We start from the raw sequence: 27,915 nt of genomic DNA, 5'->3' as shown, positions 1-27,915 counted from the left end.
TGTTTTGATTGACAATTAAACATAAAAATAAGGTTTTATTATTTTTTCTTTATAAATTTAACATCTAATATATATATATATATATATATATTCCTTGAAAAAAGAGTTCGTGTGAATCACATTTTTAGGATTTGAGTGGTTCACATTTCAACCTCAAATAATTGACGTACTAAAAAAAGAAGGGATTGAATTGTTGACTACGATTGAACCGACTGAAGAGATGAAATTGTTTATTCTACTTCAAATTTGTCTTTGAATCAAATAAAAATTAATAAGAACATGATGAGATAGCGGGAGGAAATTACGTAATTTCGTTGCCAGTTGATTCGTCTATTTTCCTCGCTCTAACTGGTTCGTTTATCATTCACGACAATTCAACATTGCTCTAAGATTTGTTGTCGTTTGGAGCACCATGGACTTCGAATCAGGTGCGCCGAATCGTAATCAGACTAGACAATCATTTCCTTTTTGTTTTCTACAATTTTGTTCACTGTCGCGCGTAATTTCGATGTTCTTAATTGGATTTTGCAGTTGTTGAGTTTCTTGGATGTGTTCCGCTGCTTCAGAGGCTTCCTGGCTCATCTCTAAAGGCTATTGCTGAAGTGATTGTCGTTAAGCACTACGGTAAGTTTCATTTTCCATAATTTCTTCGTAACTTTTGGTTCATCGTAGTATGCAATCACCTGACGATATCCAGTAAAATTTTGCTCCTCCACTCGATGGAATAAGTTTGTAGTGACCGATGTGCGATTTGAGATTATGATGTTCGTTTCCTTTCCTAGCTGATGTCAATTGTGGGAAACAATCGAACTGGCCGTAGTGTTGATATTAGTTTAAAAGATAAAATTGATCTTTAACTCAAAACTTGGAGGTTTTTGGAGTTTATGGCGGTTACATTAGAGAAAAAATTGGAGTTCTGGCTATTGTAACTTCAGATTTATTAGCTAACGTAGCAGTCGTTATATCACAGTTTTAATTTGACAAGCTTTTTTCAGAGAGGGGAGACTATGTTCTTCGCGAGGGTGAAACAGGAGCTGGAATCTATTTTATATGGGAGGGAGAGGTAATCTTCTTCAGAAATTTGTAGTTCTTGGAAGTTTAGTTGGTCTTGAAAAAGCTTCTCTTATGATTTGCAGGCTGAAATACTTGGTTCCAATGATGGAGACGAAGAAAATCGTCCGGAATTTCAATTGAAGCGTTATGACTATTTTGGTTATGGTAAATTTTTTCTCAGTATTTTTGACGTATAGTGTGAGATCCCACATCGGTTGGAGAGGAGAACGAAGCATTCTTTACAAGGGTGTGGAAACCTCTCCTAGCAAACACGTTTTAAAAACCTTGAGAGGATGCCCGAAAGGGAAAGCTCAAAGAGGATAATATCTGCTAGCGGTGGGCTTGGCCGTTACATATAGTATTCCAGATCAACTATTGCCCTGATGTCAAATTTGTTAAACATGAAGTATCCTTTCTACTTCTGCGTTAAACGCATCTTAGCGTCCATGCCTTTCCGTATAGGAATCATTTGTTGAACTTCAAAGCATTTACAACCTATTACTGGATCATATCAGATTATGTTTTAACATTTCACAGTTTCAAAAACTTCTTCTTTTGGTTTTCCCACTAGATTGTTCCCTTGTCTTCGTTCTTCGCCATGTACTCATCTCGATATAACAAGCGTGTTGAATTTTGGTGTCACTCTTTATATTGCCATCTTGGGCTGATAAAAACTGATTCTGGATTTTACATGCTCAATGCTAGTCTTGTTCTGATTCTTGAAATTGAATGAAACTGCTTTTGTAGGAACCTCATCAACTATACAAGAAGCTGATATAGTTGCTTTGTCTAAAGTAGGTCGTTCAGGCATTCCATTTTTTCTTTTACAAACAAAATTCCTCTTCCTTGAGGTTATTCTATCGACACACTTTACTTACGTGTGTGCTTATTGTGGCAGCTGACATGTTTTCTCCTACCTCGGGAACATTATCCATTACTAAATCCAATGTCAATCTGGAATGCTCATGGAACTCCTGATACATGTGCACATGTTGAGAAAATATTGCACCTAGAGCCTCTGGAAGTATGTTTTTCTTGAATACGATTTTACTTTTCGCAAGTAGTGCCCACATTCCCTACTCCCATGAAGCTCATGATCTCTCTTTCTCTATGACAATGTTTTTTCTTTCTAAAAAAATTTGCTTATTTCTCTAGCACTTTTCATTGGAACAAAAGATGAAGGAATTTCGAAACTCTTCTTATTCTCTAGTTTGTTTATGTTCTAGGATAAGTGATATCTCAAATTCTTTTAATTTTGCACAATCAATTTCTCCGTTTTTATTTATCCTAAAATATATTTGGTTTTCATAACTAGTCAATTCTAAAAATCTTCGTGGGAATTACTGTTTCATAGGAACTAATTCTTTTATCTATTTTAAAATTTGGCTTAAATAGTTTTGTAATTTTTGTTCTATTTTTGAAAAATAAAGTTTATTTCTTTAAACTTTAAATAATATTTAATTCATTATTCATTTTGAATGTTACTGAAAAATCAAACTGGTTTTATTTTAATATATCATCTATCTTTTTAGGATATTACATTATTGCACAAACAAATATATTCCAAGAACATCAATGAATCTCGTCCTAAGTAAACAGAGAATGAGAGAATTGTATTGTTCCTCTTGAAGCATAGAGCAAGATTAAGTGAAATGAAAATTGAGAGATTATGTGATTGACTAGTTCCCGTTGAAACATAGAACTACATTAAAGTTGGTTTTATCTCTCAGACATGATATTCTTTTCTTTGATTATGTAATGCTGCTAAAATTATTGCTTCTATTTTTTCTTTCTTTCTTTCTTTCGTTTTTTTTTTTTTTTTTGTGGGATTCTCTGTAGGCAAATATATTCCGGGGGATTACTTTACCAGATGCTCCAAAATTTGGAAAGGTTTTTGGTGGACAGCTAGTTGGTCAGGTATGCTTTTCATCCTTTCCGGGGGGTGGGGGTGGGGGTGTTCTTTTTAGTTCTTCTTCCACAATTGTCAAAGAAGCAGTATCTGTATTTTTTTCATTGGTATTGTATAATAGAATTCAAAATATAGGGCGTTGGATATCTTTGTTACTTAAATCTAGTATTGGTAGTTTGAGATTTCGATACAGTTGACTAGTGAATTAATCTTAAGTGCAGTTCAAAAAATTTTGTTCTCATGTTAACCTGGTGCTCTATCACATGTCCTTGATATTGTAACTTTAACAATTATTTGCCAATCATGACAACATATCTTTTAGTATAAAAGGTTTTTAAGAAAGATCCATCTTCGTTTTTACGTCTCTACTGATTTAGCAGCTTATGCATGTCCCAATATTTTTTGCTCATATTTAAGTTACTTGATAAATATAGACTTCGAACACGATAGAGCAAGATTGTTGATGCTTCTTTATACACAGAAATCCACTTCTAATTCATACATATCACAGGCACTGGCAGCAGCGTCAAAAACTCTTGATTGTCTCAAGTTTGTCCATAGTTTGCATGTATATTTTCTTCTCGTTGGGGATTTTGATTGTAAGTACAATTATTTACGCTGGTTCTTGATGCTTTTATTGCACAGATAACTTAATCCCAGATGTAATATCTTCTTGTGTTTACACATATATTTGTTTCTTATCTTCATCATTGTCATTTCACATAATTCACTTACAATTAAATTAATTTGCATGGTAGTGTATATAAAAAATAAAAAAAAAATTGCACGGTGGTGGCTGTTGGCGAGAGAATGCCTCATCTTCTCATAAAATTGTAGCATGTGAAGCTTTCAGGATACAAGTGTTTATTTCATCCAAGGATGTGTTTCCCTGTGGCATTTAATGATTCATCAGAAGCTGTGCTAGCTGGGTTCCTGGTACTTTATGGATTTGTCAACATTGACTTGAACTCTTGGTTTTATATGCTTCTGTAAACCATAAGATTTGGCAATACACATTCCACATTTGGAGCGCAGGACTTTTTACGATAAATTATCTATATGGGTTTGCTTAGTTCTAGAAGCTGCCTGCTTTATTGTTGAAGTTCAATTATTTTCCATTCTATGTGACAAACTTCAGATGGTGAAACAGACATGATAACCACTCATTGTTTGCTTTTTTAGTGCCAATTATATATCAGGTTCACCGTATGCGTGATGGAAACAGCTTTGCTACCCGGAGAGTGGATGCAATCCAGAAAGGACATGTCATTTTCACATTGCTTGCTTCATTTCAAGTAATTACCATTCTTGGATGAAAACTGTTCAGTAATTTTTTTTTTTTTTTGTTGGAAAAATACCAATTTTTACTCTCAACTTATTTTGTTAGTTTCATTATTAATTGAAACTCTGACTATGTTTATGAACACGATAGTAGTATGTAGAAATTTGGCTTATGAATATGGAAGAAAAATAGCAATGATTAGTTTAAGAAAAAAGCATACAAGAGATACGACAGCTAGATGAGTTTAAGAAGATAAATAGCAATGATTAGTGCATCATTTAATAAGACCGTCTCATGTAGAGTAAATTTAAGAAGTCAAACTACAATTTCCTGATATTTATTGTACTTTTATGGCATAGACTTGCTAGAGGAAGATATTTATGGTAGAACAATTGGAATGATCTTCCAAGCTAGGCAGTTTCCCAAACCCCTTCGAAAATCTGTCACTCAACTTTGAATGAATCCATGGACTTTTAGGTGATAAATCATTTGTGCAAATAACAAAAAATATAGAATAACTGGAAGAGGTATTAGAAGTCAAAATAACCAGTTTGAGTAACACAGTGATAATATCTGTGGGGAACTCCAAATCAAGTTCCATAACACTCATCGGAAACTTAGCTTATTATACGTTCCAACAATACTATATTCCTACAGCATGAAAGTTATTCCAAAACAAATCCAAATCTTGAATTTTGTAAATTTTGGAAATAGTAATGAGAGACAAAATTTCTACTTCATTAGACATTTCTATTGTTTTTGCTGCAATTGATTGCCAATACCATAATGGTTTGTTTGCAGAAAGAAGAAGAAGGATTTGACCATCAGATATCAAAAATGCCATCCGTGCCAGCTCCAGATACGGTGACTAAAACTTTACAATCTATATGTAAGAAAATTTCCATCAGAGAATTGCTGTTTCGATATTAATATTGATTATATTGTAGCTTCTATCAATGGAAGACTTGCGAGAAAGACGACTTACAAATCCATCGCTTCCTAGGTAAGATTTATCTTTTGTCCATATCAGAAATTCTGTATGGGCTTTCTGATCGTGTCAGTTAGTTGGAACATTCATGCTCGTTCTTCCTATAAACATGTGCTCGAATATCTGAAACTTTTATTATGATATTTGATAATATATTAGGTCATGCAGTGCCCTGGATATGAAAACAATAATTCAATTATTTTGGTGAAATTGTGTCTAGTTGGTTTTATTTTTATTAGAGTGTAGGTTAACAAAAGGTCAGCCGTTTATATGGCCAAAATGTCTATGAACAAGTGATAAGACACTTCTAATCCTCAGCCCACCAACATTTGTGGATGCAAAAGCCTTGAATCAAAGAAATTAACCCCTTAACTCCTTCTACAAAATTTGAATCAACCCCAAGAGATAAGGTAGAATTAGATTACCTCTTGAGATCAAATATCTAGAAGTAAGATTTGGAATCTTTTTCTAAATTGAGTCACTCCACAATCGAACTTGATTAAGGCTTAGATTGAATGACTCGGATGCAATCTAGCACAAGAATTGTTTGAAATATAAATCTATCTACAACAACAAGAATACTATCTTTATCCCTTTTAGTGTGCGGCAAACCAAAAACAAAATTCATAGATATATTAGTCCAAGGTCATTAAGTACATTTAAAAGAATATACAATCTATTTGGTTGTGGTCTAGACTTGGCTTTTTACGTTTAAAATATTGGCTACAAAACTTATGAACATCATACTTCATCTTCTGTCAAAAGAAGTGTTCATGTAACATATTATAAGTTTTATTAATCCAAAGTGTTCCATTAAGGCACCTCCATGTCCTTTCACTAGCAAATCTCTTCTAAAACATTTAGGATCACAGTTCCCAAGTCTTGGTCTTGTCTATATAACTCTTTAATATGCTCAATTCCAAGAATTTTTGTACTAAGAGATAAAGCGATTGTACCTTTTTGATAATATATCAGCTACTATATTATCCTTACTTTACTTATATTTGATGACATACGGAAATGTTTCAATAAACTCTACCTACTTTGCACCCTACAATTCAGTTTGCTTTGACCTTTAAGATACTTCAAGTTTTCATGATCAGAGTGGATCGTAAACTCTCTCGTTCATAAATAGTGTTGTGGCACCTATAATGGACAAACTAAATTAAACAATTGTCTTTCATATGTAGGATAGTTTAATGCTGCCTCGTTCAGTTCTTCACATTTAGTTTTCCTCTAAAATACATTAAAGGCTTTCCATTTGCATCAAAGCAGCACCTATGCCTAAATCACTTGCATTACAATCAATTTCAAAAGTTTTATCAAAGTTAGACAAGACAAGTAATGGTGCATCTTGTAGCTCATAAAATGGAGGTTGAACCGAGCCAATCCAATTTTGTAGATGAAGAATGAATGATTCATTTGGAAGTTCTATTTTTAGGATCATTAGATGGTGGATATCGAGCCTAACTTGGTCATAGACTCATATTAATGTTTTTTATGCAAAAATAGTTAAGGAAGATGTACTATAGACAGTTTGTCTCAGGTGTGTCTTCTTGTGTCTAATTGCTGATAGTGCCATTTTGGATAAGAACTTGTCTATCGTAGAATGACTTGCATGAACTATCATCCCTACAGTTCAATCAGCTCACGAAACCATTGCTTATATCAGGACTTACCGCAACAAGGTAGCTTCCAGGGTGTTTATTCCTTGGCCAATTGAGATACGGTTTTGTGAGCCAAACAATTCAACAAACCAGACCAAGTCTCCTCCCAGGTAAACTGGTTGCCCTTCTAATCTCGATTAATACTTTGTCTATAGTACTTTTCTTCTGTATCGTTGCTAAAATGCATTTATAAAAAAATGCCTTGAACTATGCCTTGAACTATGTTGCAGTTTGAAGTATTGGTTTAGAGCAAGAGGAAAACTATCTGATGATCAAGCCTTGCACAGGTAAGCAGCTTAATTAGGCAAAACAAGTTAAGCCTTTCTGAAATTGTGGAGCAGATGCCTCTCAAGTCAGAGCCAAATGGCATTTAATTTTGAAATCCTTTTTTATGGGAAGTTTTGAATCAACAATCGAGTATACCTTTCAAACCTCTATAAATGAGGGGTAATTACTATGACAGAAAGTTCTTGCTTGGAGTGGCAATGACAAAAATTTACCAGAAAAGAATTCCATACGATCTAATGTCGTGTATACGTTGAAAATAATATTGTATGATGTATATTGCTGTGTAGGTGCGTAGTAGCATATGCTTCTGATCTGGTATTTCTTTCAATAAGCTTGAATCCCCATCGTCGGAAGGGTTTGAGGTCGACTTCTGTGAGCTTGGATCACTCGTAAGTATTTGTAATGATATGTTTACGATTAAATACCAAAGCCCAAACATCATTAAATATGGAAAATTCTATTCTACTTCAATGCATATGCTTCTGATCTGGTATATCTGGAATATTGTATAATTCTTTCATTGGGTGGTCAGGGCTCATATTGTCCACTTGTATTATGCTCTCAGGGGTCCTATCTTGTATTGTACTCTTGGCTCCCACTAATCAAACAAGAGGCTTTAAATACCCAAAGAACTAAGCTCTAAAAGCCAACAAGAACTTCTCCCACTAATCAAACAAGAGGCTTTAAATACCCAAAGAACTAAGCTCTAAAAGCCAACAAGAACTTTAAATTGTTAACTTTTTCACCTGAGGGTTTGAATCTGAGACATTGGAGGGAATGTTAAGTGAGATCCCACATTGGTTGGAGAGGGGAACGAACATTTCTTATAAGGGTGTGGAAACCTCTCCATACTAGACGTGTTTTAAAACCTTGAGGGGAAGCCCGGAAGGGAAAGCCCAAAGAGGACAATATCTGCTAGCGGTGGGCTTGGGCTGTTACAAATGGTATCAGAGCTAGACATCGGGCGTATGCCAGCGTGGATGCTAAGCCCATAAGGGGGGTGGATTGTGAGATCGTACGTTGGTTGGAGAGGGAACGAACATTCCTTTTAAGGATGTGGAAACCTCTCCCTAGCAGACGCGTTTTAAAACTTTGAGGGGAAGCTTGAAAAGGAAAGTCCAAAGAGAACAATATCCATCAGCTGTGGGGCTGGGACGGTGCTGTTATGAGAGTAAGAGTATAATACAAGATGGGACCGTGAGAAGTTGGTTTACAAGGATGCTAATCATCATTTTAACATTTTCACAAATGTAAATAAACTTTTACCTCAATTGTATTCATTTCTGTCCAGGATGTGGTTTCACCGACCTTTAAGAGCTGACGACTGGCTGTTATTTGTAGTAAGTGTAATGAATGAAGTATTCCATTTTCAGTTTTGAATATGCTCAAGATATACTAACAGAAGCATAAACAGATACAATCACCTACTGCCTACAATGCTCGCGGTTTCGTTTCGGGTGAAATGTTCAACCAAAAGGGCGAGGTAACGAAGCTAACTATCATATTTTCTCCCCTCTTTTTCTCTCTGTTATGTCAGGAACTGAATTGTGCAAATAATGAACAGCTTGTCGTGTCGTTGACTCAAGAAGGGCTGCTTCGGAAGGCGAGATTGCCAGAACCCGCACCGACCTCGAAGTTATGAAGTGTGTCATCGAATGTGGTAGCCTTCAATCTATACACTAATCTACTTATCTATATCAATTTTGAAGTCCCAACTTTGTGGATCAGCCATGGATGGTAGGTGGATAAAAGAAGTTCGTAGAAGCCATAAATTTCTCTTTTCATAATAATTTTCCCATTGTGTGTTTTTCTAAAACCATTCTAATAATTCATAATAATTTTAGAGAAGTATAGACAGAAGATCAAAGTTATGGTATTTCGTGTTTATGTGATGATGTAATAATGTGTCTCCTCTCTCAATCTTATTTTTAGTTCATTTATGTGTTTTTTTTATTATAATTCTTACGTTAAGTGGATTCATGTTTGGATAGTAAAAATGGTAGATTTGAAGTACAAACCTCTATATTGTAAAAGTACTATAATTTATGGGAAATACTTTTGATGTTTTATCATAGCTACATTTGATCCATATTTTTCAAAATATAATATTTTTGAGTTTGAGTCTTATTTGGTTATCTTTTAAGTAGTTATAAAATTATTTTTAAGTATCGTTAGAGAATAAATAATAAAAAATATAATTATGAAATTAAATAAAAATAAAAGGGATAAATGTATGTTTTAAAATTATTCAATCTAGTTTTAAGAAATTCTATAAACTAATTCAATCCACAAAATTTTCAATTATTTTAACTCTATCCAAATAAGTTTATATCCCAATCCAAATCACAGGAAGCTTATTTTTACCACGATTAGATCCTGATGTTCGGTTAAGTTCAAGATTATGATTATAATCACAGGAAACTTATTTTTTGTTCATAAATGATATCGATAGTAGCAAGCTGCGCTGGCTGAGATAAGAACAAGGGGATGAGAGGGAAGGGGGAGGTAAAAAAACATTCAGAGAAGTTGAAGGAATAGAAGAAAAACCTCCTAGTTCAACATTTTTCAAGAATATTATACATCAACAAAAGCAAAACTAATGTCTTCAATAACGTTATACACAATATGTTATGTTACATATCAGCATTGCAATTGTAAAGAAATAAACTACTTTCACACCAACACGATGTAAGGCGAGATGTTTTTTATCAGTCAAAAGCAGATATCTCCCATGCTTCCTCGGTCCACTTACCGAAGAATATAAAGGGAAGAATTGGAGTTAGAGCTAGTTGGGTCGGGATAAAGAGTCAGTAAGCGCGGCGGGTACACCTCTAACTAAATAATTGTATTGCACTCAAGATCCCCTTGTAAAGTAATTTGCCACAAAAGTAACTAGTAGGCATACCAGTAGTGAAATTCAGCTAGCTTTTCTCCTTTTGAATGCAGGATGAATGGACCCATTATAAGAATCCAAATTGTCAATAGTTGAAATACAGTCCTTCATCCTCTTCAGAACTGCAGGAATCATAGAGATATTACTTGATATTTTATCTTTGAGCAATTGTATCTTCTTTTCTGTTTCTAAACCCTCGTCATGAAGGACCGTTCCTTCACTTATCTTTGAGCAATTGTATCTTCTTTTCTGTTTCTAAACCCTCGTCATGAAGGACCGTTCCTTCACCTCTTGTGATTTGTTGTTCATCATCTGCATAACAAAATGATTTGTCAGTCAGACCGTACAGCTGAGTATATAAATCCTATATGTATCATCAGAATAACTCTTCATTACCACCAGACACACTAACATTGTCACACAAGTACATCCTCGGAGTAAACTCACGATCGAGTCCAAAAGGTTAATATTTGCTTTTTGAAAAAGATCGTAGGTTGGCGTAATCAATCAGAACATGCGAGTCCAAAAGGTTAATATTTGCTTTTTGAAAAAGATCGTAGGTTGGCGTAATCAATCAGAACATGCACGAATTATCGAAGCGCTCACGAACCATAAATATAATATAACTAAAGTAGAGATGGCATAAAGACTTCTGCAGACCATTGAAATAGAGAATCAAAAGGAACACAAAAGCAGGGGAATGAGCAATCCACCCTAAAAGCTAAAAGCTATTTCACGAAAAAAAGGACCTCGATCAACATAAATACAAGAGGCACTAGAGTCACAAAAATAATAAGATTAAGGGTACACGAAAAAGCTAACCATCTGGCTAAATCCTTGTCTTGAAAAGTCCTAGAATTCTCTGACTCGGAGCTATCATAGGACAGCCGAAATTCGTTAGCTTAGAGTAAGAACTTTGACTTTGTTTTTCAAATTGTGATACAATAGCTGCATTAGAATATTTGCTACCGAAAGGAATAACTACTAAAGTCGATACACTCACCCCGAAACAGCAAGAACAACCTACCTAGTGAAACACTTTGTGTAATTTTCAGAATTGGCCAAAAAGATCCACAAGTAGTGATGAGCAGCCTTACTAAACTCACTTGAAACATAGATTGTAAACGTAACACATTGAAGTATCATCACAATCAACAATTTTTTTGCAATTGTCAACAATTTTAAAAACTGCAACCAACAGAAGGACAAGACAGAAGGAAAACAATTTTTTTGCAATTGTCAACAATTTTAAAAACTGCAACCAACAGAAGGACAAGACAGAAGGAAATGAAACAGAAATACAGTTTGGAACACTACAGGAAAAGAACAAGAAAAACTGAACAAAAAAATGAAATATAATTATATCAACGAGCTTCTCATATACGATGAAATCGATAAATGAAAGACCCAATTGAATGAAATATAATTATATCAACGAGCTTCTCATATACGATGAAATCGATAAATGAAAGACCCAATTGAAATGACTTTCTAAGTACTTAAAAAATATTGCACACTGAAACAGTTCACTACAGTTCACTAGTCCTAAAATAGTCATTCTACATCTTAAGCTGAATGCTCCAGAAAGGCATGCTCAAAAACTGCCGTTGGATACATAAATTTAGCTCAAAAGCCAACAAAATAGGAGTATTTGAACTTAATCCCCCCATCCTGAACCAGAATTGCAAATCAAATCAGTGAGAAGAACAGGTAGCAATTCCAGATCAAAAAAATTAGAACTAATTGTATTCCATTCGCCCTAATTAAACACTTCAAAAAGCGTTTAGAAACCAACCCCTTGGCACAGAATTCCCAAACAGCAAACTCATTCACTTCAAATCAAAAAGCGTTTAGAAACCAACCCCTTGGCACAGAATTCCCAAACAGCAAACTCATTCACTTCAAAGAAGCATATACCTAATAGAACAGCATAATTTCAGATTTCTTTCAATTCATTTTCACAGAGAAAATCTACAAGTTCGGAGAAAGAAAGAAAACACAACCCACCTTCATGGTTCGGAGGAACAGATATTCAAATCTACAAGTTCGGAGAAAGAAAGAAAACACAACCCACCTTCATGGTTCGGAGGAACAGATATTCCCGGCTCCGAGGCTCCGAAGGCAACAGGCCTCGCGGACTCGAGTAACGAAATGAAGGAGGACTTTAGTTGAGCAGAGAGAGTGGATCTGTAGTGAAGAATCCTCTGAGCCATTTGGTTTACTTCAAGCTCGAGCTCCTCATGCTCAGAATCGGGCTCCATTTCTTCGGATTCAAATCCAGAAACCCCGGTGTCTTCACCGGGTTTGTCGAAGGACATGTTTCAGTTTACATCCACAGCCAGTTTCTACAGAAATAGGATTGGAAGTTCAGAGCAACGAAATTCAGTTGTGTGTTCGAAACGAATGCGAATCTTGGGATTTCGGAGGGCAATGGATTTCGAAATTTGAATGTTCAACGTGTGAAATCGACTGCAAGAGAAGAGAGAGAGAGAGAGGGCGTGCAGCCCGAGCCGACCAGGCGGGTCTTAAAGCTTGATTGGGCACCCGCCAAGCCTATAAATGATGAAGCTTGAACATGACCCATTGGGCCTAGTCGGCCTATCTTAAGCCCAGCCCACAGTTATTTTAATATATTTTTTTTTTAATTTTGCATATTCATTATTCCATTTAAATGTCTAAAACTATATTCTAGCTTCCCTAAACCAATTAAACTATATTCTATATTCTAACTTTTTATCATTTATTTTATTTTTTTTTTGAAAAATTATTCGCCTTTAGTTTCTTTAAAATATATATATATATATATAAAGGTAATTTAAATACAAATTTGTTACTGTTTTGAAAATCATTTCAAACTCATTTTTAATTATAGTCTCTCGATAATTTATACAATTTTAATCATCCAACTCATGAACTTCATCCTAAAATGACGAAAACATGAACGGATGAAGGAATCCATCTTTNAAAAAAAAAAAAAAAAAAAAAAAAAAAAAAAAAAAAAAACATGAGTTAGTGTAAATATAACTAAGAAATTATGACATCAACACCTTCCCTTATGAGTATGAAGGTCATATCTACCCCATATCTTTAAGAAAACATTGAAAAACTTTGTAAATGTCTTCCCTTTTGGCCAAGATTTCCTTCCTTTCATATTCAGATCCACTACCCATACGAACCCCTACCCAATAGTTATATGTTGTAAGTCGTTGTTGTTGTCTTTTTGCTTGCATCACATATAATACAAATTTCAATCTCTCAAATCTTGCTTTCAAAACTCTTTTTCGAAATTTCTCTGCCCCTTTTCTAAAACTTTCTTCTTGAACCAGGGTTAGAGACTCGAGCATACATCGTTTGGCCGTAGGCAACGCAAGAATAAATTAACTTAACTTACTTCTTGTTGGGAAGTGAGTGTCGCACAATTACAAGGATAAATCATCTCCATACATGCCAAGGAGGTTTAAAAAACCTACTCCATTTGACACTAAGAATGACTACAACTACAATTTTATACTTTCGTTAAGTCGAGAATACCTCAATCAATAAGGTACCAATTACTATCTCATAAATCAGATCAATGGTTCAATCCCCACTCTCACACAATTATGGTACTAACAAAATTTAATCTGAAGAAGAAAGCTTTTCATAAAAGAAAACATTGTTAGAAAGAAATTTCTTCTTTCCTTCAGAAGTATTCCTGCACAAAAATCGAAAAGAGTCTACTTGATTGTTCTTGGGAAGCACCATTGAATTCCAAATATGTGTAGAGAAAAATTATATTCAGAAAAATAAGTGTTCTAAAGTTTCACTCTTAACTTCTGCTAAGGGTGCACCAGCAGCTAAGGAGATATTCAAATTTGATTAAAACTCCCAAATCAGATCATCTCTCTCACTAAGCACTCCCTATACTTTCATTCGAAGCTCTGAAATTAATTTACTAAATGAATTTGGTAATACCCAATTCATTAAACGTCTCAGCATCTAACAAACTGCACTATTCAACTCCTCCAGAAGCTCTACTCATGCTTTATCTTAACCTAAGCTTTAAGAAACGTATAAGCAAAGACTGCAAACTCGATATATATATATATATATATATACATAAAAAGGTAACTAAATCCTCAAGTCTACTTACAATGGATCGTCCTCGACACCATTGGAGCCGAGCTTCTCTCGCCGACGTTCTTGGTATTGATTATTCTATCCAAATATGTAACCCTTAGTAGTTTTTTATCCACCCTCCCAAATTATACCATAAGAATTCAAAATAATATGAACATGTTCTATGAAGTTGGAAATTTGATCAAACACCAATCAAGCATATAAGAACCGGTAGATGACTAAATTGAAATTTCTATAATGTAAAAGTACGACTATGTTAACTTGTCACTTAAACCAATATTATTCATTGGCTAAATGCTAAACCTTCTTGCTTCTAGCTGTATAGAAATGGAAACTACACTAATTACCCCTGCCTCTCATATCTCACTGCAATAGCAAGAGATTATGAGCGACAAACAAATCTAGCAAGACTTAAATTTCATTGAAAGCGTTGACAAAAAGATTGAAACACAAGTGTTAGATGAACACGATTCTCCACAATGGTATGATCATTCCCTAAATTAGTCGATGTGGGACTTTCATCATCCAACACCTCCCCTCAAACAAAGTACGCCTCCCCTTAATCGAAGCTCGACTCCTTTTTCTTTTGGAGTCCTTTGTTCGACATTTGAGGATTTACCAATCTATTGGCACGACTAAGTTTAGGACATGACTCTAATACCATATTAGATGAACACGACTCTCCACAATGATATGATATTGTCCACTTTAAGCATAAGCTCTCATGGCTTTATTTTGGGCTTCTCAAAAAGCTTCATGCCAATGGAGATAGTATTTCATGAATATAAACTCATGATCATTCTTTAAATCATCCAACAACAAGAACAAATAACAATGATTAAACAAAATCAATATGAATCCACAAACTACAGATCGTCAAATTTACACCACAATCAATGCTAATTTCATAACTTAAACACAGACTGATAATGAATGTAGAAAACCTAAGTTCTGCACACTAAAATCAAGTAAAAGACGAAATATACAATGACTTAGATTAGATGGTAAAAAAAAATTAAGAACGATAACTGACAGTGAAATACGATTGAAATCGAAGTGCCACAAAACTTGAACTAATCTAGTACAACTTGCTTACAAAAACATGAAATCGATTAACTAGATGAACTCAATCAGATTTCTTTCAATTCATTTTCAGCCAGAGAAGAATGCTGATAAGATGAACTCAATCAATCACTAGATAAAGGAATCTATAATAGAGAAACAAAATCACATTAGTGAAACACAAAAAATTCAATGCGATAACAAATCCGTGTTATATTGCACGATAACAATCCCTGGACTACTAAAACGTAAAACACAATCAACTTAGAAACTAGCCAACTTAAAATCCAAGATCCTACTGCTTTCTCCTACGATTTTCTTAGCGACGAAGCAGATAATAAAAAATTTCAGGGAGAGATGATCGAAGGACTCACAGAATCGAGAAAATTGAATTGAGGACCATACTTAGCGGTTATGAGAAAATATGAAGCAGCGACGGTGGCCACCAAGCTGTTCTTCTCAGCAACTTGCCTGTTCGTGGATTCATCATTTCTGTTCCCTCAATCGCTTCAACCTCTCAATTTCGAAGTTATCCGCTCGAACGAAAAAACAAATGTGTGTTTGGATTCCGAGAAACCACTGAAAATGTTCTCATTTTTATTTNAAAAAAAAAAAAAAAAAAAAAAAAAAAAAAAAAAAAAAAAAAAAAAACTCAAAATCTTCTCATTCATATAATAGAATTTTGAGTGAACAATTATTTTATTTAGATAATTTTAAATTGATTTTAATGAAATATTCATTGCAAAATGGCATAATTTTAAATTTTTAATAAAAATAAAATTTTAAAGCTAAACACAAATTCAAATAAAATATTGGTAACTGTATCAAATAGTATATTTTCTAAATTTGGTATTTATTATTTAAAAAATTCAATTTCACAATTTAATTCTCATTATTGTACTAAAAATTTAAATAAGTTCATAGAAAAATAAGTTAATAAAAATTTATGTTTATTTAAATAATTTATTTCGAGTAACATTAAAAATTAATAAGTGATTTTTTTATATATAATTTTGGAGAGAGGGAAAAAAAAAAAAAAAAAGGGAGAGAGAGAGGAAAAAACAGCATGGGCCAACCCGGTTTGGTATAAGAATACCTCAGTGCAGTTGCTGAGTAAATATCGGGTTAGGGTTTAAGAGAACGTTGACCTGCGGCAAATCGAGGAGATTTCCGGCGGCCGGGCGCAACAAAATGTCGAAGAAAAATAATCTTTCGCGCAGGAAGAATCAACATGAATTCGACCTTCGAAGTAACTTTTAATGTTAAATTAATTGCTCAAATCATTTGTTTGTTCCAATTGATTCACTTTTTCGTGGTTCTTATGCTAATGTTTTTCCACGGGCGGATTGATTAGGGGAGAAACAAGAAAAAGAAAAGGCCGCGAAAAAGCTCCAAGCAAAGAAGAATAAGATGAAGGTATCGCTCTCTCTTTATCTCTGTATTGAATCGAGAAAAGTGGAATTTTCTGTTTTGCTGATTTAAAAAAGAAATTGAGAGTTATGGAGAGAGATGGATTATTGTCTCTGTTTTGATTTTCACTTGGTAATTTGGAAATTTGATCGTACGAGTAATGTTCTAGTTTTCACACATCATGATCACAAAACTCTCGAGAGATGCGTTCGTTAGGATGAATAATGGAGAGAAAAGTATAATGGCCAGTGACTGTGAGGCCCCAGTAGACTGGAGAGGACACCAAAGGCCTCTGCTCTTCCATCTCTTGGATAGATAGAGAGGGAAGGCGGAACTTGTTTAGGTTTTTCCGGTGTCCAAGCTTGCCTCACAGATATATTAGAAATGATACCTTGGGGCGGAGCTAAAGCTAAGCAAAGGCCTCTACTCTTCCACCCCTTGGATAGATGGAGAGGGAAGGCAGAACTTGTTTATGTTTTTTCAGTTTTCGAGCTTGCCCCACAGATATATTAGAAATGATACCTTGGGGTGGAGCTAAAGCTAAGCAAATAGTTTCTGCTCCAAGAATAGATCACTCTGTTGGTGGTAGTAAGAGATATGAATCTGTCTTCCCACTGTGTGATTTTTTGAGCAATTGGCCAACTGTGGACGAATATCAAATTTCGTTTGCCTTTTCTGAACACGTCCGTGTATGTTAATACCATTCGAAAGTCTCATTGTTTTCGTTTAATTATGTGCATAGGTTGATGGTAGTGGAAAGAAAAAGAAGGGTGGAGCTGGGTTTCAAGTTGGGAAGAAAAAAGTGAAGACTAAGTTGACTGCAGCGGCAAAAGCAAAAGCAGCCCAGGCAATGGAACTTGATAAATGAGGTTTGATGTGTATATTTTTAGGGACCTGGATTGATGAATGGATATATTTATTTCTTGTGATCTGTAACAGAAAGAAAGTTCTTAATTTCTAGTAAACTTTGATCTTCCACTTGCCTTCTCTCTTGATTTCTGATCTCTTGATTGCCCGAATTCGAATCTGATAGATTGAGGATGTTTATATTGATATACTATGTGGAGTAATTTCATATTTGAAATGGGTTATGAAGCCACCCCTTTGTTCTTGTAAGTTGGATGTTTCAATCTTGAAAATCTTCCCTTGAACGCTCAATTTTTGTTCGGCCAGTTTCTCCTTGTTGAAAAATCCATATTCCTTGGAATTGATTGTTGCTTCATCCTCCGGTTAACTTGATGAACTTGATGATTTGATGATTTGAACTAAGAGACATCAATCATACAATATATTTCAATGAAGATGCGAAGAAAATGTTGTTAAAATTATCAAAAGCGTTATTGTATTTCATTAATGTATTTTAAGACATTTTATTTACTTTAGGTTACATTTATATCATGGTTAATTATGACCGTAAAGTATGAATGTTACAACTCTATGCCTTTGATAGTTTCATTTTAAACTATAAAGACATTTATGTTGTATTTGTAAGCAGAATTGAAAATATAGTAAAATGAGCATTTGTGGTTTCTTTTGCCAATACTAAGTTTCTTTGCAATTCTATGTAGTTTAGGTTGCATGTAGAATCATTCAAGCTCGACATGATCAATCTTGCTTGTGGAGTGATTCGAATCTCAAACAAGTGTTCTTGCGTTGAGATATTTGATCAACAAGAATCATTCAAGCTAGACATGATCGATCTTGCTTATGGAGTGATTCGAATCTTAAACAATGTTCTTGCCTTTGAGACACATTCGATCAACAAGGTATTCCGAATCTTACTCCTCTTGTAATGATTTCCACATATCACTTGCAATCTCGTCCTTGGCAATAAGGTAGATATTGTAGAAAATCTCCTTAATTATCTAATGGAAAAGGCTGGAATAGAGAATATTCCATCAGTTAGTTGAACTGGGGAGCTTGTTTTCTCTGTCAAGAGTCTCTCTTTCTTTCTTTTTATAGGAAACAAACCATTCATTGATGAAATGAAATTACAAAAGGATGATCCTATCCAGTGGAATCTTTCTTTCTTTCTTTCTTTCTTGGGTGTTCAAACAAAAAGTAAACCCATCTTTTACCAACTGGATTGAATTATTTCTTCATGTGTACTATGTTCTAACTTGAATACATTTTTAGAATTACAATGGATTAGTGTTTTTCAACTTGAACTGGATATTGGTAATAGCTGCATTTGCAGATTCTTACGGCTTCCACATTTGAAGAAAACCCAGTGAAATCATTGCACTACTTGCACTGAAGTAATGCATTGATTGAGTGATAAAAAAAAAATTGAAGTAATTTATTCGAAGGATTTATGATTTATGTTGGCTCGTGTTATTTTGTGATAAAAAAAAAATTGAAGTAATTTATTCGAAGGATTTATGATTTATGTTGGCTCGTGTTATTTTTTTATTTTTCTTTTTAAGAGGTCAGGAGTAGTATTCTAACTCTTTAACATGTCTGGTAGAGTCTTAATTAATTGAGTTATACTCAAGTTGACGTGAATTCTTGTGTTCATCTCCCGTATTTGAGATTGAGTTCCACTCTCAAATTTATTGATTTGATCACTTCAACCGTGCTATTCTCTACGATGATTTCGTGCACTATTAAATTTATTAGGTTCATCCTTAAACTTGAAAAAAAGTTCAAAAATATCCCAATACCAAATAATGGATGGGAAAGAGATGGAAATTGATAATAATTTGTTTCAAAAATATCCTAATACTCTTAAACATTTTTAAAATTTTAAAAATANAAAAAAAAAAAAAAAAAAAAAAAAAAAAAAAAAAAAAAAAAAAAAAAAAAAAAAAAAAAAAAAAAAAAAAAAAAAAAATTACCTTAAAGAAAAATATATATGTATTTTCATCCTTATAGCGACGGTAAGAATATTTTTTAATCATGGTATTATCACATTATTATTATTTTTTTTTATTTCAGGCTAAGCCCCTCAATTTTATTTATTTTCCTCTATCTCCCCCTCTTTTTAAGGTGCAGATTAAAGACATGTTCTGGGAGGGGCTATTGTGCAACAGAAGCAGCGAGGTATGTGGCCAACCAAACAAAGGGAAGAAGACATGGTCAAAATAAATAAAATCCCAACATTGACCAAATATAGAACAACATTAAGAGCACCTAAATCACACCCCTTTTACGTGGAGGACATGTCCCTTACAATGCTGGTCACACACAACACAAAGGCTAAGTAAGGACACAATTTGGGATACCCAAAATAAAATAACTCTTCATTTCCTCCTTCANAACGATCCTCCTCTCGATCAAAAAAAAAAAAAAAAAAAAAAAAAAAAAAAAAAAAAAACAACAAACCCACAAATCTCTGACATTATGGTATGTTTCAAACTCGTTCTTTATTTGATTTCTTCTTAATAATTGTATTTTCACATGTGTTTTGCATTTTTTGATAGGCAAATTCAGCATCAGGCATGGCAGTTCACGACGACTGCAAGCTAAAGTTTCTGGATCTTAAAGCCAAAAGAAAGTTCAGGTTCATCGTGTTCAAGATCGATGAGAATATCCAGCAGGTGATGGTCGAGAGAGTCGGTGGTCACGATGAAACCTACAACAACTTCCTCGCAGCCATCCCTGCTAATGAATGTCGTTACGCTGTCTATGATTTCGACTTCACAACCGACGAGAATTGTCAAAAGAGCAAGATCTTCTTTATTGCCTGGTATTATCCCCACATATTTATCATACTATTTAAATCACTAAATTAGATCGTCTTGATGTGAACTTTTAGATTGATTTACTAACTTACGAACCTTTTTTTTTTTCCTTAAAACTTTTATAATTTGTTTATGTAGGTCACCCGACTCGTCGAGAATAAGAAGTAAAATGTTGTATGCGAGCTCGAGGGATAGATTCAAGAGAGAATTGGATGGAATTCAAGTTGAGTTACAGGCAACAGATCCCAGTGAGATGAGCATTGATATCATTAAAGCAAGAGCTATCTGAATTCCCCCACAAACAAAAGTAAAAAAAAATAATTTTTTTTTTTTACTGCAACCAAACATTATTTTTTACCTTACAGTTTTACCCCACTCTCCTTATTTGTCAAAAGTCATTAGTTTTCCTTTTCTTTTGGGTCAATTCTCATATTGACACGTGTCATTTATTTATGAATTTTTATATTAAATTTAATAAACTTACTTCCTAATTTTTTAATTAAAAAATTTACAATTTATTAGATATTCATACCCATAAAATTTAAAATTTAAGAAATTATTTTTTTCTTCGTTTAACCTCGACCTCTGGATCAATAATACATATTTTATACTAGTTGAGTTATAATCATATATTATTAATTATTTATTATTTTTATAATAAATTAACCAATAATATCAAATATTATTAACATTTATATTTAATAGAAAAAAAAAATGGAAATGCATAGCTGGATTAATATTTATATTATTTTGAGAATCCAAAAAATAAAATTTTAATCCAGCTATGCATTTCTTTTTTTTTTTCTATTCTTTTAAAATTTTGGACCGTACATTATATTTTCACATTATAAATAATAAAAATATATTTATATATTAAATTTAAAAAAACCATTGCAATTTAATATTTTGATTATTCCTATTTCACCCTCATTTTAACCCGATTTTTGTATTGTCACGGTATATAATAATAAACCTTACAGTAAATAAATATGCCTTCATTTATGATATATATTTTTTTAATTATTGATACATTATATCGGTGATAGACCTTGTAGTAAACGAGCTTTTAATCAATCTCTGATGTACCTTTTGTTTTATTAATAAGGTATATCAGTGAAAGACCTTATAGTAAATGAGCTTGTAGTCGGTCACTAACATACCTTGCACAAGCTCCATTTAAGCGCACGACATGTAGGCTTTTGTTTACCGAGGGTTCGAATCCCTCTCTTTCCGTACTAATTCAACAATGTTACTGACCACAATGTATCAAATCAAATAACAATGGATACTATTATTCCAATGGTTTTTCTTGGATATAGATTTTCTATTTCGAATTTTTATAGTACGGAAACGAAAAGACTGGAAAGAATGGACAAGAGATGAAAATCCCCCTACCGATCAATGATACATGAATGATAGAAAAATTTCCGGATCAAAACCTTACTTTCCTTCGGTCGTTAGCTTACTTTCCGGATCAAAAATTTCCCGATCAATGATACATGTCGTTAGCTTTACCCAATCTTTACATTCTTCAGTCGTCAAGTTTCAACGTTTTCAATGAAATCCTATTTGAATACTTTCAATGAATTCCCGATCAATTCTTTCGTAGATCACAAGTTAATTTTTTTTTTTTTTGTTTGTATGAAAGGTAGGTGACTAAGTGATATATAAGTCGCGTTATTTAATAAAAAAATAGCATAAATTATAAGTTTAGTCCATATACTTTTATATTTGTGTCTAATTATGGAGTTTTCTTAAATTAAATTTTATATCTAATAAAATTATTATTTTTAATTTTGTGTGGATTAAATTTATAATTTTTTTAAAAAACTCGAATAGATCCAACATTTTTTAACATCAAAAGACTGAATAAAAATAAATATATAAATCAGGCATTTAAAAAAATTAAAGATGAAATAAATACAAAATTTTTTAAAAAATTAATATTTTCCGGCAGATATTTTGGTCAAAAACATAAAAAAAAAAAAAAAAAAAAAAAAATTATTAAATGGGCCCACGTTGTCGGGTCGACCACGATCATTATAAATAAAGCAATTGCATCTAATTCTATCTAAAACGTCGACGTTTCACCTTGCCGACATCTCCATATCGTATCTGACTGACGTGGCAAAATCCCATTGATTAACGCTTTTTAGCTGTCAATAAGCTACGATTAAAACGCGTAGTCGATTCCAACGGATCGCCAAAATTACCCGCAAACACTAACCGTCAGATCAGATTTTGACCACAGTCACTTACTAGTCAATCAAATCAACGGCTGACAGATCAGCACTGCGTCAAAAACCATGGACCTCACATGCAAATCTCACTGTCAGTTGTAAGGCTTACACCACCACCGTTTTTTGATGAGCTCTCCGACCTCTGAGTATATATATATGTAAAGGCCCACGAGGATAGCGATAATCGTTGGTGAAATTTTTTGGAGATTTTTCATATATATATATGTAAAGGCCCACGAGGATAGCGATAATCGTTGGTGAAATTTTTTGGAGATTTTTCATTTCTAATCATTTTTGCTCCGAATTCTGAGAACGATGGTTGCGGCGCCAGAAAATTCAGATTCCTCTCCCGCTTCAGTGCCGCCGCCGGCGTCAGTTGAGGATAAGGAAAAAGCCTTGGTTCCAGTGCCAGTCTCGAATAGTAATCTCTCTTTCTTCCTCTATGTTATCTGTTCGTTGTTGTGCTTTGCTTGTTGCTTGCGATTGCGACGATATCGATTTGTTCATTTCTGTCTCATTTCTTACCTTGATTTATCACGATATGAAGTGTTGGAGTGCTTGAATTATAGGCGAATTGTTGTGTGCTTTTTTCTTCATCGAGCGCGTACTGTGCATAGATTAGGAATTCAGGCCTTCGTCTTGTTATACTTTTCGCACTCTGTTTGGTCGTCGAGAAATGGATCTATTAGGAATTCAGGCCTTCGTCTTGTTATACTTTTCGCACTCTGTTTGGTCGTCGAGAAATGGATCTAGTCGAAGAATAGAATCTGTACAAATTTGATTGGGAGTGATGCCGATGCGTGAAAATTTGCTAGATCCAATTGAAATGATGAACTCCATATTACAGTAATGAATTCTTTTTGATGTTAGTATTGCATTTAGATCCAATTGAAATGATGAACTCCATATTACAGTAATGAATTCTTTTTGATGTTAGTATTGCATTGTTGGAGAAAGTCAAATGTAAATCCATCGCCTTCATATTTGTCGAAGTTCTTTTAATTCTATTCGTATGGGAGAATATTTTCCTCTTCATTAACATGCGGAACGTTTCACTCTTCTTTTTCAAAGTTCAACAATTACGCGAAAACATCAATGTTTAGGGTTGCATTTGGTATTTATCCAATAAGTTAGGTTCGGATTGAATCGATATTTTTATCTTTCTTTTGTAGTTTAGTACCATTTTGGTCTTTTATTTCCTAAGTACTTCTTAATTCCCAATCCCAGCATAATACTATTCACGGAAAGTCTCGTTTCACTCTTTTCCCGGATTTCCAGAGATGAAGAGAAATAAGTTTTTACTATTCACGGAAAGTCTCGTTTCACTCTTTTCCCGGATTTCCAGAGATGAAGAGAAATAAGTTTTTGTGCCTCTTGAATAATTTTTCCTCTCTTTGTTTTGTTATCAGTGACATATGCTGTACTGGGCCCATAGGCGTTTCTGATACTCTTTGGTTTTAACTGCCACTTAATTTATTCTTCAATATGCTTAAAGTGACAAATTGAAGATTATGCTTTAGCTTTTTATTAATTGTTTCCTTTATAGGTGTAAAGGAAGACATTGTTAAAAAAAAAACTACAAATTGACGTTATAGCTTTCTCTAATTTGATTGTTTAGTAATTAGCAGTTGGGTAAGGTAGAATCAAGGCATTCGTCTTTATCAATACTTTTGAAGATGCTAATGCTAATAATGCAGCACAGCTGTCTAGCGTCGTCTTGAAGAATGATCTCCGTGTCCTTTCTGTCATTTGATTCTTCTTACCCGATAAAATTGGCCAAGAATTTAAATTAAAGTTGTTTAAGTTGCATCTTAACGACATACTACCTTATGGTTTTAACTTGCCATCTGTTTACTTTCCTTGGTAACTATTGATGGGGTGACAGGGTTCAGCCTTATGGTTTTAACTTGCCATCTGTTTACTTTCCTTGGTAACTATTGATGGGGTGACAGGGTTCAGGCAATCGGTCTAACTCTCACCATGGATAGAGTTAGAATCTTGGCTGTGATTTGAAAATCATCACTCAGTTTGCTTTATACTGCGTATACTTCAATTTATTTTCATCCAAATTTCTTGCTAAAGTTAATATAGCATTGCTTTTGTCCCACCTTGATAACTTTTGTTTCCATCTTGTATTATAGCTTGTTTGATTTTCCTTCTAGTTTAATGGCTTTGTACTGTATTATACAGTTACCTTGGTTTATTGCATTAATTAGCCTGAAACCTCTATCTTTGGGTGCTTTTATAATTGCTTTACTGTTGGATCTTGGCAGAAACCAAAGAAGATTCTGTACCAAAGAAAGCCTCCGGTGGATCAATTGACAGGGGTGAGCGTATAGCACGCATCTTATCCCATCTAAGTCTTCTAGTTTTACAATTATAAAATATTTTAAGATCTTTGTGCGGAAAACACAAGATTGTCCTGAAGAATGTTATCTTTGCTGTGGTAACAATTTGATCGTTCACAAACTGACCTGATCCTCAATTGTCTTAGATATCGCTCTTGCGGAGGTTGAAAAGGAGAAAAGGTTTTCCTTCATTAAGGCCTGGGAAGATAGTGAAAAATCAAAGGCTGAGAACAGAAAAGGAGAAAAGGTTTTCCTTCATTAAGGCCTGGGAAGATAGTGAAAAATCAAAGGCTGAGAACAAGTAAGGCTTTGATTGAACTCGTCCTATTTACTTATTAGATACAGGGGAGCGAGCTGGATTCTGATTCCCAACATTCATTCCTCTAATTTCCAAACTTAAAATTCAACTTTTTGCTGTATCACATCAGCTGATTCCCAACATTCATTCCTCTAATTTCCAAACTTAAAATTCAACTTTTTGCTGTATCACATCAGTATTCATGTCATGATAAGAACTTACGAACTGAAATATTTGTCTGACAATTTAATAGGGCCCAGAAGAAGCTCTCTGCTGTTTCTGCATGGGAGAACAGCAAAAAAGCCAACCTTGAAGCAAAGTTGAAAAAAATTGAGGTAACTATTAATCCCTGTTCCCATTCTCGGGTTTAACAATCTTGAAGCAAAGTTGAAAAAAATTGAGGTAACTATTAATCCCTGTTCCCATTCTCGGGTTTAACAATAATTTTCAATTGGACATTTTACTTACGAGGTGAGGGATGATGAACACATCTCTTTGTGGAGAACACTCTGCACTCTTTATTAACACTAATCGAAAAGAGATTAGAACACTATAAAAAAAATTATTGCACTCTATACTTTGTATTTCTTTTGGATGAAAACCTAGATAGGGTGGAGAGTATTTACAATAGAATCTATCCCTAAAATATCTTGATCTTTGGGTGGAGGGTATTTATCTATTCCTAAGATCTCTTAATATTTTTCTTAAAATATCTGGATCTTTTCTTAAAATAGGGACCTTTATTCTTAAAATATCTCAATCATTTTCTTAAAATAGAGTATAAATGGTAGCTAAATTTTCTGGATTTGATTTGAGAAAGAAAAGTGGACAAGGAGAAAGTGTGGAATTGTTGTATAACAAGGTTGAGAAAACAGGAACAATTGGAGAAGAAAAAGGCTGAATATGGAGAAAAAATGAAAAACAAAGTAGCCATCATTCACAAAGAAGCAGAAGAAAAGAAGGCAATGGTGGAAGCGCAACGGTCGGAGGAGCTGCTAAAGGCGGAGGAGACGGCTGCCAAATTCCGAGCAACCGGAACCATCCCGAAGAAATTTTTGGGATGTTTTTAAAAGCGTGATGAATTAATAATCCTGTGTGTATTTTTCCTGTTTTTACGTGTAAATCTTTTCATGTTTGGACGTTCGTCTTAGTAGTGTTTAAGAATTTTGTTTTGTTTCTATAAAAAATGTAAGATAAAAGTGGTGTTTTGGGTTTTGTTTGTGTGTTTCAAAAACTATAGTAAACTTTAAAAGCTCATTTCCATGCATTATACCATTTACACTGTTAATTGTTCGCTAATTATTCCATTTACTAATTTACCCTCCCATTTCTTAATCCTCATATCTACTAAAGATTCTTGTCTTCCTCCTCATCTACTATTTCATTTTCATTCTCACAAAAAAAAAAATTATTTATTTTTACAATAACTTTTTGAAAATTTATAAGAATTAGGTTTTATGCTACAAGTTTTTTCTTCTAATCTTATAACATAATTTCTAAAATTTCAATTTTCAATATTGCTAACATAATTTTTAACATATTATATATAATTTTTAACATATTATATATATCAATAAAGTGGGGGTGAAATATGTAATCTTCATTCCTAACTTTGTTTAATTAACCTGAAAAATCTTTGGTAACTTTTTGACGCGTTCAGTGTGTTGGATGATTGAAAGTTCCATATCCGCTAATTTAGGAAATGATCATGTGTTTATAATCAAATAATACTATCTCCACTGGCTAATTTAAGAAATGATCATGTGTTTATAATCAAATAATATTATCTCCATTGGTTTGAAGTCTTTTGAGAAAGCAGAAAGCAAAGCCATGAGAGCATGCTAATAATCTAGAGAATGATCAATGAGTTTATAATAAAAAAATACTATCTTCATTGGTTTGAGGCCTCTTGGAAAAGCCCAAAACAAAGCCATAACAAAGCCATGAGAGCATGTTAATAATCTAGGGAATATCATGAATTTATAATCAAAGAATATTATCTCGATTGGTTCAAGGCCGCAAAGCCATGAGAGCATGCTAATAATCTAGAGAATTATCATGGGTTTATAATCAAATAAACTATCTCTATTGGTTTTAGGCGTTTTGGGCTAAGCCATGAGAACATACTATCTCCATTGGTTTGAGATTTTTTGGGAAAGCCTAAAGCACAGCCACTAGAGCTCATGCTTAGAGTGGACAATATCATACCATTGTGGAGAGTTGTGTTCGTCTAACACCGTGTGAGTCCCACAAGTTAAAATATTTAATATATTTGAATGTTTATTATAATTTTAATATTATTGTTTGTTTGAATTCAAGAAAAAAAGATAAGGTGGATCTGTTTTTTAATTTTATATGATGTGTGACAGAAACAATTTAAAAAAAAAATTAATTATGAATGAAATTACCCAATCTACATTTGAAAGACTATTCCTGTTGCCGTACAAATAATCACCACCAATATAGAAGGGGTTAAAATGGTATTTTTATTAAAAAAAAAAAAAATTCCCACAATTCGCCCCCTACCATAGTTAAGCTATTCCGCCATTTTTGATGAAGGCACTCCTCTTTCACTCTTTCCCCTCCTCCCCCGCCCGTTCATTAATTCCACTCACAAGACTTCTTTCCGCCGTCCATTGCCGGAGCTCCGTTCGTTCATTGGCAGTCATGGCCGG

General features: G+C 33.7%; 5 protein-coding genes across 10 annotated transcripts; 4 read left to right on the top strand and 1 right to left on the bottom strand.

Moving 5' to 3' along the window:
- Positions 1–138: 138 nt before the first annotated feature.
- On the top strand, positions 139–9,127 carry LOC111473282 (acyl-CoA thioesterase 2-like). Its single transcript, XM_023118827.1, has 17 exons — positions 139–428; positions 532–624; positions 996–1,063; positions 1,137–1,218; positions 1,801–1,847; positions 1,952–2,077; positions 2,893–2,970; positions 3,474–3,561; positions 4,145–4,257; positions 5,046–5,108; positions 5,192–5,247; positions 6,905–7,009; positions 7,130–7,186; positions 7,475–7,576; positions 8,479–8,527; positions 8,602–8,670; positions 8,752–9,127. Exons 1-17 carry the CDS (start codon positions 413–415, stop codon positions 8,827–8,829), a joined length of 1,290 nt encoding a protein of 429 aa, XP_022974595.1. The 5' UTR covers positions 139–412; the 3' UTR covers positions 8,830–9,127.
- A 1,184-nt stretch (positions 9,128–10,311) lies between these two features.
- Positions 10,312–15,834, bottom strand: LOC111473287. Of its 4 annotated transcripts, none has more exons than XM_023118836.1 (3): positions 12,155–12,591; positions 11,943–11,997; positions 10,312–10,392 (listed from the first exon to the last, which is right to left on the bottom strand). In XM_023118836.1, exons 1-3 carry the CDS (start codon positions 12,396–12,398, stop codon positions 10,389–10,391), a joined length of 303 nt encoding a protein of 100 aa, XP_022974604.1. In that variant the 5' UTR covers positions 12,399–12,591; the 3' UTR covers positions 10,312–10,388. The 4 variants fall into 4 exon arrangements, 1 of the variants encoding a protein (XP_022974604.1); XR_002715627.1 differs by lacking the exons at positions 10,312–10,392; positions 11,943–11,997; positions 12,155–12,591 and adding exons at positions 14,103–14,114; positions 14,213–14,277; positions 15,636–15,834; XR_002715625.1 differs by lacking the exons at positions 11,943–11,997; positions 12,155–12,591 and adding an exon at positions 15,636–15,834 and having other exon boundaries at positions 10,326–10,392.
- Positions 15,835–16,352: 518 nt separating this feature from the next.
- LOC111473288 lies at positions 16,353–17,770 on the top strand. Its single transcript, XM_023118837.1, has 3 exons — positions 16,353–16,510; positions 16,616–16,677; positions 17,414–17,770. Exons 1-3 carry the CDS (start codon positions 16,453–16,455, stop codon positions 17,537–17,539), a joined length of 246 nt encoding a protein of 81 aa, XP_022974605.1. The 5' UTR covers positions 16,353–16,452; the 3' UTR covers positions 17,540–17,770.
- Positions 17,771–19,612: 1,842 nt separating this feature from the next.
- LOC111473285 (actin-depolymerizing factor 7-like) lies at positions 19,613–20,802 on the top strand. Of its 3 annotated transcripts, none has more exons than XM_023118833.1 (3): positions 19,613–19,713; positions 20,094–20,359; positions 20,493–20,802. In XM_023118833.1, the coding sequence occupies exons 1-3, from the start codon at positions 19,675–19,677 to the stop codon at positions 20,641–20,643; spliced, it is 456 nt and encodes a 151-aa protein (XP_022974601.1). In that variant the 5' UTR covers positions 19,613–19,674; the 3' UTR covers positions 20,644–20,802. The 3 variants fall into 3 exon arrangements, with proteins under 3 accessions (XP_022974601.1, XP_022974603.1, XP_022974602.1); XM_023118835.1 differs by having other exon boundaries at positions 19,628–19,873; XM_023118834.1 differs by lacking the exon at positions 19,613–19,713 and adding an exon at positions 19,983–20,016.
- A 2,021-nt stretch (positions 20,803–22,823) lies between these two features.
- Positions 22,824–26,519, top strand: LOC111473284 (remorin). The gene is made up of 6 exons (XM_023118832.1): positions 22,824–23,015; positions 24,868–24,921; positions 25,089–25,122; positions 25,190–25,243; positions 25,494–25,575; positions 26,116–26,519. Exons 1-6 carry the CDS (start codon positions 22,910–22,912, stop codon positions 26,308–26,310), a joined length of 525 nt encoding a protein of 174 aa, XP_022974600.1. The 5' UTR covers positions 22,824–22,909; the 3' UTR covers positions 26,311–26,519.
- Positions 26,520–27,915: the final 1,396 nt, after the last annotated feature.

This window comes from Cucurbita maxima, unplaced genomic scaffold, assembly GCF_002738345.1.
Source record: "Cucurbita maxima cultivar Rimu unplaced genomic scaffold, Cmax_1.0 Cma_Scf00113, whole genome shotgun sequence".
In the NCBI taxonomy this organism is placed as follows: Eukaryota; Viridiplantae; Streptophyta; class Magnoliopsida; order Cucurbitales; family Cucurbitaceae; genus Cucurbita; species Cucurbita maxima.
Note: the sequence above shows the minus strand (reverse complement) of the source record. Positions and strands in the feature narration are given on the sequence as shown.